This window comes from Haemorhous mexicanus, chromosome 1 (genome assembly GCF_027477595.1).
Source record: "Haemorhous mexicanus isolate bHaeMex1 chromosome 1, bHaeMex1.pri, whole genome shotgun sequence".
Lineage (NCBI taxonomy): Eukaryota > Metazoa > Chordata > Aves > Passeriformes > Fringillidae > Haemorhous > Haemorhous mexicanus.
In genome coordinates this window covers 66,528,226-66,541,448 of record NC_082341.1, presented here as the reverse complement: position 1 = coordinate 66,541,448, position 13,223 = coordinate 66,528,226, and the positions used below count along the sequence as shown (strand labels likewise).

Sequence of the window (13,223 nt, the reverse complement as noted above, 5' to 3'; positions counted from 1 at the left end):
GTGGACTGACCCCCACAGCTTGGTCAGCTGCTTTGCTGAAAAGGACATAGGAGGCTTGGGGCAGGCTGCACAGGAGTCAGTGGTACACTCTGGCAGCAGTGAAAGTGCATCAGACTGTATCAACAGGAGGACAGATGGCAGATTGATTATTCTGTTTTACTCAGCACTCATTAGACCACAGCTGGCATAGTGGGTCCAGTCTAGAGGCTCCCAGTACATGACAGCTGCTGGCAGACTTGAACGACTCCACTGAAGGGTCAGCAGGATGGCTGGAGGTTGAAGCATGAGAATTGTGAGGAGAGGGTGAGGCACTGGGGTTTGTTCAGCCTATGGAAGAGAACAGCAATTTTCCAGTTCCTAAGAGAAGATTACCAAGAAGATAGGGCTGGGCTTTCTGCCAAACAATGAGAGACTAGGGCTGTAACGAGCCGGGGAGGTGCTGGTTAGATAGAAGGGAGAAAAAAAATTACACAACGGGAATAATTAAGTAGTAGAATAGATCCCTAGATGGGGATTTTTAAAGACATGACTGGACAAAGACATAAGGGACCTCAGACCTTCCAAAGTCCTCTCCATTCTGAATTACTTTATGACAAACCTCTGAATGGATCTTCTCCATCTCCTCAACAGCATCTCCTCCATGTAATACAGTTCCCATCAATCTGTGTATTTAAATTCAGTGTACTTGCTGCTATGCACCCCACAGACCAGGACAACTATATAAAATATTTCCCCTCTAGTTTTAACTAAACAAGATCTAAGACAATTTGGGCAAGAACAACACTAGACAGGATGAGACAACATTTTTTTATTGTTTTAATACGAGTGAATAGATTAAGAGATCTGAAATGTTGTAAAGCAATATACATACTGAATAAATAATATGCACAGGAGAGTCATGTCTACATTGTAACACTGGCTAGTATTCAGAATACTTCAAATAAATCCAGTGACATTGGATAAAGTCCATAAAAATGCTATCCTGTCTTCCCTTGTATGAAATTGTTCAAGTATAAAAAAATCCAATACAGTGTAAAATATTAAATTCCATTTCGGTCAAGAATAAAAATTGCAAGTATTGTAGTTTCACAGGACAATGTAAAGCAGCATTTTCTAGCAAAGGGAAAAATAGTCAGTCTACATACAGATGAGTGAGAAAACAGCACTAATGTATTTGAGAGGTCTACATGAATAACTAGTAGAGAGAAAAACAATGAACTAGCAATATTTTATGTAAAAACCTAAAAAAAGTGTTAATTTAAGAGTACCCTCATACAGTGCACATACTGCATTTAAATAAATCCAAGTCAACATCCTTAGTTAATTAGGTTAATATTTAATATGCTACATCTAAGCCTACTAAATAATTTATACCATGAGATGAATACATAATTTTACAGTGTCACATCTAAAGTCGCTTTCTTTAGAGCGCAGCATAGTAAAACTTTCAAAATAAATATTTCTTTTTAAATAGCATAACAATTAAGGCACAGTATTAATCACATACCATTAACCCTTCAGGAACTGCAGTCTTGGTAACAAAAAGTCGCCTTGTGTACTGTATGTTTGCTAATAAATACTTTAAATATAATCCTGAAATAGGTATTGAAATTGTACAAATGGTTTCAGAAAAGAAAATTCCCTTAAAACAGTTCTTAAAAGGTTTTAATTCATTAGGCTCTTTCTGCCTTTATTCACAAGTTACGAATAGATGCAATAAATAGAGAAGGCTGTTGTAGTAAAGGGCTGATCCTATTTTAGAATCAGAATAGCTGACACCAGCAGTTAAAGTTTCCCAAAAGTGAAACGGGATGGGGCGAGGGATTAGGATGTGACAAGCTCATCACATGAGCACGAGTGATGTGTTCTGTCCAGAACTGTCTGTGTTATTGATTGTCTCTACAGCTGTTGCACCCCTTACTTCCACATCACTTGCTCCATAGTTCCACTCATCCAGAGGACAGAGAAGAAAATAACTTTGGTGCCTGTCCGCCATCTTACTAGCCGACCATCTTCCTTGGGTTGTTCGGTGCCTGTCAGTGAGACAGTGACAAGGTCCTGTCTCACGAAGACAACTTCTGAAAGCTAGAAAGGACAATCAGTGCTTTAAGCTCGTTTCCTCTTAAATAGATAAAGGTTACATATTGCTGACTCAAGTTTTTTCCCTGGTTCAAACTTTTCAGATACCATTTTCTTACTTATAAAAGGCAGTTTTGCTTCCCTGATACTGTAGAAAGTACATCTTTGCTTTTTTTGGTTCTTTTTTGTTTGTTTGAAAATATGAAGTCCCATTGCTACTCCTGCCACTCTTTCATGACAGTACAGTATTTTTCCCCCCATTTTCTTCTGGCTTGACACTTGAAACTAGACATGCCGCACTACCCTTCCCCTCTAACAACAAGATTTGGATGCATACTGTATGAAGACAGTGGAATAAAAATCTTTAGTTTCGCAATAGCATCGCTTTCCTTAAAGCTCCTTAGTTACTACGAATTGTCTCTGTTAACTACTTATACTGGAAGGCCGAGAAGAGGAAGAGAGAGCTCGCGAGCTTCCTTCGGGAGTCCATCTGCTATTGCATGCGGTCTGTCTGCAGCTGTTGGGGCTGGTACTGGCCAAAAGCCGCCGCGGCCGCCGCGGCCGTGCCGGGCGCTGCTGCGGTGAGGGGCTGCTGCACGGCGTAGCCGTAGCCCCCGGCTGCCACGTAGCCGGCGGCGGCAGCCGGCGAGGCGGCGTACGGGTACTGCTCATAGGCGGCGGCCGCCGCCGAGTACTGCGCGTACGCCGCTCCGGTGTAGTCGATGTAGGGCGTGGTGGAAGCAGCGGCCGCTGCGGGCTGCACGTGGGGAATTACCACTCCGGGCTGCACAAAAGCCTGTGGATAGACATAGTGAGCGGGTATCCTGTTGAAAGATGGGAGAGGGAGTTAGAGTCGGTTCGCGAGTCAGTGCCTAAGTGTCATATCCATACTCCGAACTAAAACAAACTCAATTTAGTTGTTGTTATGTGCATAGGGTTGCCACAATAACTTGACTCAATGGACCAATTATCAGTTCACTGGCCCGAAGAGATGCATCGCTCCAAAGCACAGCGTTGTAGCTGAGTTAAGTTGAGGTGTTCAGCGTTCCTTGAGGACAATATCTTTAAGGCCATTTAAATCTTTAGAGGAACCAGCATTACTGATGTCTGTTTTAAGACAACTCTGAAGGACTAAGCTTGATTATTCCATCTGGAAAATCGCAGTACTTGTTTTTCAAATCACCTGTAAGTCATTTTTATTACCCCTCTTCTCTCTTATTTGACTCTTAGTAAAATTACTTCCTGCAATACTTTTATTATTAGTAACTGAGCAGTTTGACAGCATCGCTATAATGACCTCAACAACAGCCAATAAGGCAACAAATGATTGAACTCTGACTTTATGTCAAGTCTTCCCAGGGAGGCGTGTTAAGAGCGTATTGTGGCAACCCTACTTAAGTTGCTATGCAGACTCAGCACACATTAATTTCTCTGCAACCTCAGTCACCCTTATTAAAAATAAGAAAAAAACCAACACAGGCGACAAAGGAGTTTAAATAGAGTTCACAAGTGTGGTAAACACAGCAAGAATCACACTTTCCAAACGAACGATAGTGCAGCTCACTCCGTCACAAGAGGCCATTGAGGGGAAGCTACATAGATGCTATTAAAATCCATAACAGTGACTCCTAAGTACATGTGCATCACACTTTTATAAAAGTTCATAAGGACACAAGAGTCAAACCTGTTTGATTATCAGGTCACTGATGTCCTGTTTTGTGCCAGCTTGTTTATTTCTATGCAAGACATACAGCATAGAGTTTTTTGGGAGGTGGGCATAAGATTAAGTCTGAATAGATCTGGTGCTTAACAAAAGCAAAAAAACCACAAATTTACAGTTTACGAAAGAACCATTCTGAAGAGATGAGTAAACACTTTCCCATCTTGTCCAAGTCACATAATTTGCTTTCTTGGCTTGTTTACTAAGCCCGTAAGTTTTAAAAACTGGTCATATCCTTGTCTTAGCACACAAGTGTACATACATGTTAATATCATGGTTGGATTTTATCATATAACATGATTTTAAAAAAATACTCTGTATAATTCTCATTTTATATTCATAACCCTGGTCTTGCATCTGGATTTCCAAAGATAAGTCCTTCATATATGCAGCTCCTTCCCAGCCAGTGAATCTCTATACATGCATGAAAAACTTCTTGTAAAGATTCACTGTTATTTCATACTGAACTTTCTGTACCTTTATAGACACCTCTAAAGACTGCACCAACCTTTGAACCCACTTTAGGCACAGATGAAAACTGTAGTAGTAAAAAGTGTCCTCTATTCTCCAAATTCAAGATTTCATGGAAAGGGTTTGTTGGGGGATTTTTTGTTTGATTTTTAAAATAGCTTTAAGATGTACTTAAGTGGTCAACAAGGAAACATTTGCAATCAGAGGGGACACTGTCAACTGGAATCATAGCAAAACGTAATTTAAAATAAGTGATAGACTTTAAAACAGCTTAGTTTTCTTTTTCAGAAAAAAAAAGAGCTCAGTTGCTTGAATAGGAGTATTAGCAGAGAGAAATGTTCAGTTGCCATGTTTAAGACATGAACACCACAATCATAAAAACCCAACATGTAAATGAAATTCATTTCCTATTGTGGGAGGGGAAAAATAAAAAAGAGTAACAAATAGGGAGGGATTGGGAAGGGAAAGAAAACATAAAACAAAACCGTAAGTTGGGTTTTTAACACTCACCTAATTTATGAAGTGATTAGCCAGAAGTGCATTTGAAGCATACTTAAGCTGGCTCTGTGCATTTAAATACACATCATTACCTGAGCTCTCCATATGGATGAGCATAAGCAAGCATTTTGTATTGGTCACCAACCAAGTACAGTTCTAATAAACATTACACCGTATTTCTTAAGCATTTAGGGAAAGAAGTATAAAAACAAATCTCAAGTCACAGAGAGCCTCTTTTGCATCACAAAGAGTCCATTTAACACCACATCAAAGCAATCTTTACATTCAGCACTTATGGAAGAGAGTAATTCTAACAGAAGAGACAGCAAGAAAGCTTATCATGCTGCTTGTGTTGCCTTGAACTGATGTTTCTAAGATTTTCTGAAGACACTTGGACACTCGGCCATATCCTTGAAAAAGACAGAAAATACATGTGCTTCTACTTAAGCTCTTGTGACTTGGTTTATTTAAGCCAAGAAACTAACAGGTGGTGAAGATATGAAACATTATCTGTTTGCCACATCTTACCCTACAATAAACATAAACCCTGTGCAGGCTCCTCTCCACCATGCCATTTAACACATGATGATTGACAGCATAAGCTGCAGTGGGGCTATTTTTGATCATCTGTCATGCTACAACTGTTTTCAGTCAAGTAAAATGGCTTTATATGGCCAAAGTAAATTTCTACCTACTGCAGAGGCCAGGACACGAAGATCTATCTCAGCTATTCAGAACCCAACTGCTTTTCAAGCTCTGCCAGGTCAAAAGCTGAAAAAGCAATTCCCACTTACACTAGAAATCCTTAGTATCCCTAATTTTAAATAAAAGCTGCTGCTTTACTTTTCAGAGTGATAGTGTGAGAAATTGACAGGATTTAAGCTCTTTTTCCTGACAGTAGTTTTTACTTTGGAATGTGTATTTACTGTTTTATGCCTTTGCAATAAAGGAAAATAGAAGTCGTATTTAACTTTAGCAATAACTGTAGCTCAAAATTCAATGACCTACATCCCTGCCATGTGCCTTAAGACTTTCTTTGTGTTATAACAGAAGATTTAACTAAAGACCTAAAAAATAATCCTATAGGCAACAATAAAGTGAATGATAATTTCAAAAGAAAGAAGACTTTTGAGACTAATGCAGAGAGCTGTGGCATATAGAAATTCAGCAGGAGCAGTGCATCTTTAACTCTCAGCATCACATTCTCAAAAAACTAGATATTTAACTTAAAACAAAATGTTTTCCTTTGGCCATTGCATGGCGTTGTTTGCTTTTGTAAGCATAGTTAAAGAGTAGATTTTCACAAATAAACAGCTCTCCTTTTAAGAGAAATAGGTTGCATAAACATTAAGCATACAAGATCCTTACTATGTTTCCTTTTATCTGATAACCACTAAGAGGACATAACAGCAGGCTAACTTCTGACTGTACAAGCTTCATTCCCTCTTTTCAGACTATCTGTAGTCTAGTATTATAAAGGTCTTTTGATCAAAAACTCAAAAGGGGGCTTTTTCCTTCTCCCTTAGAAAGGCAGATTTGCCTAAATCTTGGAAGATATCAAGCATGTCGTATCAGCTAGCCATTTGATAATGGGCTTAATAAATTTGGATTTAACTCTAGTCTTACTGAAAACAGTGGATATGTTTTCATTTTGACATAAGTACAGGTTTTAGACAGAAAATAAAAAAATCTCCACACCAGTTATGTCCTTCTGTAATACCTCTGAATAACCCTGAATTTTCCCACCAATATTAAAGTAAAAATTACATTAGCAAAATAAGAAAAGCTATCTTGGGAAGCAAAGTCATCTTTCCCCTCCATAAATTCCTGTTGAATTCAGAGATAGTATTTTAATAAACAATCCTGAAAACAAAGCTGTATAAATAACCAATCCTGTGATCAAACAGCTTTCTATGAAACACACCAACAGTAAGATAGATGCTGAATGTAAAAAGCAGGAAGAAATGTTATTCTGCAGCACTGAATAAAAAAAATGCCCTGCATTTTAAATGCATCATGCGTTGAAGCTAATCTAGTTTCTGTCTCCCTCCACCACAACAGTGTGGTACTTAAGTCAGAATATTGAACTTCTGCATCTTCTCAGTAAAAGTAATGTAACATAATCAAATTATTTTAAGTTTATTATTTGATAGATGTGAAACCTTATGTTGTGGATGTCCCTTCTCTGAAAGTGTTCAAGGCCAGGCTGGATAGAGCTCTGAGCAACATGGTCTAGGGAAAGGTGTCCTTTTCCATGGCAGGTGTTGGAACAACATGATCTGTAAGGTCCCTTCCAACCCAAGCTATTCTATGATTCTGTGATTCTTAACCACAGCTGACCGTACCAAAATATGGCAGCACCTCACTAATTTGCACTGCTAGGGAAAAAACCCAAAACTCAACCACAAAACATCTGAAGCTTCTGTGTATGGATTAGCTGAGTATTGGCACTGAATCACCACTACAGCCTGTTTCACACAGCATATTAGGGAAGTGTACTGCACAGGAAGAAAAAAGGCTTTAGGGTGACCATGTATTTCAATGCAAACCATACAGCAAAAGTGAACTCTTCAAGAGAAGGAGATTCAAATAAGTGCTGAAACATCCCCTCTTACTGTCATTGAAGTGAATGAACATGTTCATTCATCTTAATGAATGCTGTTCTCCTTAATCTGAACTACATAGTTTAGATAAAGGTACAGGTCACTGGAAATTTTGAGGAGGAAGAAGGATTGGTATCTCTGTTGTTTACACATAGTAAAAGAAATGCAACAGCCAAGGATGAATGAAAAATTACAAATTTCATATATACAGGACTCTGTGAAAAGCATTCCTTCAGATTTATGTGCAATGCATTAGAAATCCAACCTTATTCAGCTTGCTGGAAGGATTTCCCTGACTTAAACATGGTTTGTCATCTATTGTTGGCTTTGGGTAAGGAAAGCAAGAAAGACTCCTACATTTGCAGAGTCCTTTCAGCAAGGGACTGCCACAGATTCTCCTTTTCTTTTGTGCTCAACAAATACTCAGTCTCTCCACAGCTGATTCCTGTACAATTCAGTAGTTCCCTTTTCAACAAGTGTTTTAACAGCTCTGGAGAAGAGGTTTTCTGCCTCCTGCCTACCTCAATACAGGCATCATAAATTGATCACTGCATACACACTGTCATCTCACACTTCAAAGAAGCAAGCAAAATACAGTAGAGGATAATCATAACAAGGTAAAAAAAAAAAAAAAAAGACAAAAAGTTTTTATAGCCTCCCCACTCTCGGAAGAAACAGCATGCTCTTTTAAAATTACATGAAATTTCTAGGAAAAACTTTTTCCTGTGGTCTTCAGAATAGAAACTATTTTTTCCTTCCATTCTGACAAATCAAATCACTGGGACGCTGTTGTTGCTTAATAACAGGTAAGTATGATATTCTAAAGCCATTCTAACCAAATAAACAAAATATGTTTGGGACACATTTTCCTTACTTTATTGTTAGCTTATGCATTAATTAGCAAAATGCATTGTTTCGCAATGAGTTTCTCAGTCACTGTGCATTAGTGAAGTGACACTATGGAAAGCTTAAAGCAGACTTCACCTTCTAATGATATGCCTATACAAAGCAAGAGTTAGATCCACTTAGGAATGGTTTATACTCAAATTCAGGAGAAATGCACTACATATTAAAGACAGATTGAAGAGAAAAAATCCCCTCAAATTAGAAAGCCCAAATGGACGCACATCGTTAATAAGGAGCTCCACACCCTTCCCAAGAACAAACCTCCCAAAAATTATGAACATGCAAGCAATATGTTGATTTACTTAAAAATCAAGAAGTCACACAATTTAGCACTCACTACAAAATATGGTTAAAAAAGTCACAGGCTACAGCTAGAAAGCAAGGAAAAAAAAGGCCCTTTGCTCCCCATGGCAAAGTCACTCCTCAACAACAAAACCAAAATTAAAAAAGATCCCCCCCCAAAAAACTTTCACTACAGCTCTTTCAATTAAATAAAAGCACACAGTTTAGCTATCAACACCACTTCATTACTGTAATAAATAAAAAAAAAAAGCACACGGAGGTCTATTGACTATATGAAAAAACATACATGCATCGTTAATCACCATTTTAGCTTGTTTGTGTTTGAGTCTACTGGTTACAGAGTTTAATTCCAAACAGAACTATTCCACCTCTTATCATCATATCCTTCTGATCAGTTATCTTAACTGTAAACGATCCCTGTCAGATTAGAAAGAGATAAATAACATTGAGTCAAGCTGAAAAAAGAGAAATGGGGCACAGCAATCTTGCATCAAGTCATACCTCCTTGTTTTATCATAGGGTCATGTGGGACTGGACTGCTTAGTCGGAAGGGCCACGTCCCACACAACTTGACTCAGCTGCGGCATTTAGAACATGACCGACAAGGTGAGTGCATTTATGAGTATACATTTATAAATCTGAGAGCTTCAGCATTGCTGGCCAGCTTTAAGGATGCTACTGCAACAGGCCTTCAATGATCATACTTTTTCTTTCCTTTTTTTTTAAAGATTTTTTTCCTCCCCTATTTGAGGTCCCATTGAGACTTACCCGAAAGGCCTCTGTATGAGAGCTGGATGAAGCTGCTGGACACCAAAGGCAAAACCTACCAACAAAAGCACATCACATTCTCTGTATGGGTGTTTTTTTGGCCACTTATTTATGCAATCTATATACACACACAAAAAACGCAGAGTAAGGGCCTTTACTAACAGTCTGCAGTAACAACAGCTGAAAGGCTGTAGAACCAAAAATTAGAAAGCAAAATTATCAGTCCATACACACACACACAGAGAACTTAAACCAGTAAAGCACACGCTTTCCTAGACATGTTTAGGAAAATGACTGTTTCTAAACAAGTACAGGGTTTTCATTCACATTTTACCTGGTGCTCCATTTGGATCCCTAACTTCAGCAACTGAATGACTGTATGGTACTTTCCATTCATCAGTATATATGTGCAATTTCTACAAACTTAAAATTTAAGTCCCCCCTACTAATCAGGACTTAGTACAGGGGGTCAAATCCCAACTTCATTTCTTTCTCCAGACACCCTAGCATAAAGCCTGTCTTTCCTTGGTGGGCACTTAATTACTCACACAAGTGTTCATCAGGCTAAACACAGGGGAATTCAGAATGACCTCCTTTAGAGCACAAATGTGCACACACTCCACGCTCCTCTCACTCTTGCTGCAAAGCAGCAGTCTGGGAAGTGGCTTGGACATCAGATTGTCTCCGATGTGGTCTTAGGAAAAGCCATTTCATTTTAAAATCTGCATAATAGCTCCCATCTGCTTGAGAAGTTTGTATTAAGATATTGTTTGTGTTAATAAGACCGCACACATTGGAAGCGATTCACTCCTAGGCCAATCTTACCCTGCAACGATACTGTAAATGGTCAGCGCCACCACATTCCCAGCAGCAGGAATAACCAATGAAGTGTTTGAGCTGTGGAAGTCTTCCTGGGGAACTTCAGATATTTTATCTCTGATCGCTTTTGTTTTTTAAATAAGACACATGTGCAAAATAGCCAGAAAATTACTACATGCTGCATTTAAACATCAAAACCAAAGCACGCCCAACTGTGTGTGTACTTCAGGAAGGTGGAGGGCAGCACTACCTTTTTTTGAAGTTTTACTCTCTTCAGAAACCTGAGGTACGGAGAGAAAAGCCATTCAGGGCTGCTTCCTCACCTGGCTGCATTATCCGCGGCTTGGCACCCAGGTACGCCAGGTTCACGTTGGCTTTCCTGCCATCGATGATGGGGTTGGGGTCCTTACAAGCCCTTTCAGCTGCAGCTCTGTCAGCCATGGTGACCTTAACGGGCGATGCCGAGCATTAGATCCTTTTCCGCGGGGAAGGAGAAGCCTCCCGCCCACAGCAGCGACCCGGCCGTACCCGCGGGCGGCGCCGAGGGGCCCCCGGCCGGACCCCGGCCCCGGCCCGCCCGCCGAGAGGAGCGGGGCGCCGGGAGCCGCGGCGGGCGCAGGGCGGAGGGCGCGGGCCGAGCTCGGCCGCCGGCAGATAAACCCCGCAGCGGCCGTATCAGCGAGCAACAGGCGCGCCGGCGGTGTGCGAGGAATTGGGCAATTCCCCCTCTCAATCTCCTTATTCAGTAATTTCCACCCCGCCCCCCGCCTCTATCCAAACTCCCCAGCAGGGAAAGAGAAAAATAAAAAGAAAAAAAAAAAAAAAAGAGAGAAAAGCAAAAAGCCGGACGCTCGGTAGCCCCTCCCGGCCCCCGAGCTCTCACAGCGGCCCCCGCGGAAGTTTCCCCGCGATGCCACCCCGCAGCCGCCCACCGCCCTGCCCCTCGCTCCGGCACTTACAAAGCCGTATCCCCGGGACTTGCCCGTCTGCCGGTCGGTGATGACCACCGCCTCCTCGATGTCCCCGAAGACCTCGAAGTACTTGCGCAGGCTGGAGTCGGTGGTGTGGTAGGGCAAGCCCCCGACGAAGATCTTGGTGTAAGTGGTGTCCTTCTGCGTCGTGTGCATCTTCAGCCCGGCCCTGCGCGCCGCGCCGCGATCTCCACCCACGCGTGGCCGCCGGGGCGTGCGGGTCCTGGGCGGCGAGACCCGCTTCCAGACTCAGCCCCGCTCCTTTTTTCCTTTTAATTTTTTTTCTCTCTCCTCTCTTCCCCCGCCCCCCGTTTTCCCCCCGCCACCCAGCTACAATGCAATTCCCTTCTGCCTTTGCAGACCCAGCTTCTTCCTCCTTCAAGAGCGAAGCCTCGCAGCCTCGGGCGGTTTTGAGGTAGGTACCGGCAAAAGGAGGAGGGGAGGCCGGGCAGCAGCCAGCCTGGCGGCCGTAGTGCTGGAAACGAGCAGAAACAGCAGCGGGAAGAGGAGTGCAGGGCCTGGGCTCTAACAACTGAGTGGCCTCCCCCCTAAAAGCCACCGGGTCGGTCACTCTCGGTTCCTCCTCCTCCTCGCAGGGGCGGGGACGGCGGCGGGGCGGACCCCGCGCTCGGCCGCGGCACGGCCGGGGCTGACACACAGCTGTTGGCAACAGCTGGATGCCCCCCGTGCGGCGGCAGCCGGGTTCCGGGGCCGCCAGGCAAAGGGGGAGCCTCAGGGGTGCCCCTCGGGGACGCCCGGTGCCTTTCGAGGCAGGTTTGCTGCAAACAGCAAGTACCGGGAGACAGGGTCCAATGGGGTCAGCTGTGCCCGGCCGGCAAGAGAGCCCGCGGGCACAGCCGGTTCACTGGCTGCTGGCGGTCCTCAAATGCTTCGATCCCTCCCCGAAGGTTTGTGGTCAAACCTCTGCAACCTTCACTTACTGCTCTCTCCAGGCTAGCAAGACTACGGTGCTGCAACACATCCATTTTTATTGTGGTGGTGCTGGTGGTTGTGGTTCTTGCTGTTCGTTTGGTCACAAGATGAAAAAAATGGTAAAGCCTTGTTTTTCTCTTCTCTTGCTGCCTCTTCCCAATGCTGGGACTGGGAAGGATGAAGAGAAACATAAAGAAAGGAATGTCTGTGTGACATGAAGAGACAGAGGACTGTGGGAGTTGGGGGGAAGGGAGACTCACAGGGAGACCGGAAGGATGGGAGGAAGGTTAAAGATTGGGGAAAACAGATGTGCATATGTGTATAGACTTCTAAGCCATTCTCTTGCAGTCCCAAAGTCTTGATAAGTACTGTGTGTCTCTTTTTCCTCTTTCACCTTCTTCTGTCTGCTAGGCTTTTCCCTATGAAGACTCTCAGAAAAATGAGCAGTGCGTCATTTGCAGGACAGACTTTCGCAAAGTTCTTTAGCCCCTCTGATATCAAACATTAACAATATTGAGAGCACTCAGTCCTAAAGTCAGGCCCTGTTTGCCCGTATCTAACCTCAGCTCCATTTGATTTTGTCATCAGTAGTTTTCCTAGTTCTAATGGCCTATACCTATAGAAATCCTAAGCCATGCTGTCACTAAACCCTACTTGACTCTTCAGACTCTCCAGATTAAATTTGGTTTAAGATGTTAACTAACTCAAGTGAAATCTAGCAGCACCCACAGGATGTGACATAAATGTTGCTTTTCAAGTGAAATTATGACAAGCCCTTAATGTTCAGCTGAATTCAGTTAAGTCAGCTAACTCTGTCCCCAAATGTCTTCCAGCTTGACTCTTCCTGTTGGTCTGGAACATTGTGTTAAACCTGACACTCCAGCCACTTCTGTTCTGAGGGCTAATCGTAACCTTAAACTCTAGCCCAGTGACCTGAACTTAAATAGTAGCCCAGCTAAGGGTGTCAGTGCTCAATGGAGCCCTGCAGCACACAGCCCACTTAGTAGTGCATTTAACTTCTCAGACCCCTGTGGACCTACAAGATGAACTTCTAAAAAGTTCATCTGAAACCAAATGCAGTCCACCCCATCATATTTCCTTTCCCTTGCTGTGCCCAGCACTCCTGAGTGTCTTGTGGTGTCTGCACAAAGG

General features: G+C 42.6%; 1 protein-coding gene across 1 annotated transcript; it reads right to left on the bottom strand.

Annotated features, from left to right (window-relative positions):
- Positions 1-793: 793 nt before the first annotated feature.
- On the bottom strand, positions 794-11,720 carry RBM24 (RNA binding motif protein 24). Its single transcript, XM_059852110.1, has 4 exons — positions 11,127-11,720; positions 10,491-10,614; positions 9,349-9,403; positions 794-2,903 (listed from the first exon to the last, which is right to left on the bottom strand). The coding sequence occupies exons 1-4, from the start codon at positions 11,292-11,294 to the stop codon at positions 2,573-2,575; spliced, it is 678 nt and encodes a 225-aa protein (XP_059708093.1). The 5' UTR covers positions 11,295-11,720; the 3' UTR covers positions 794-2,572.
- Between the last annotated feature and the right edge of the window lie 1,503 nt (positions 11,721-13,223).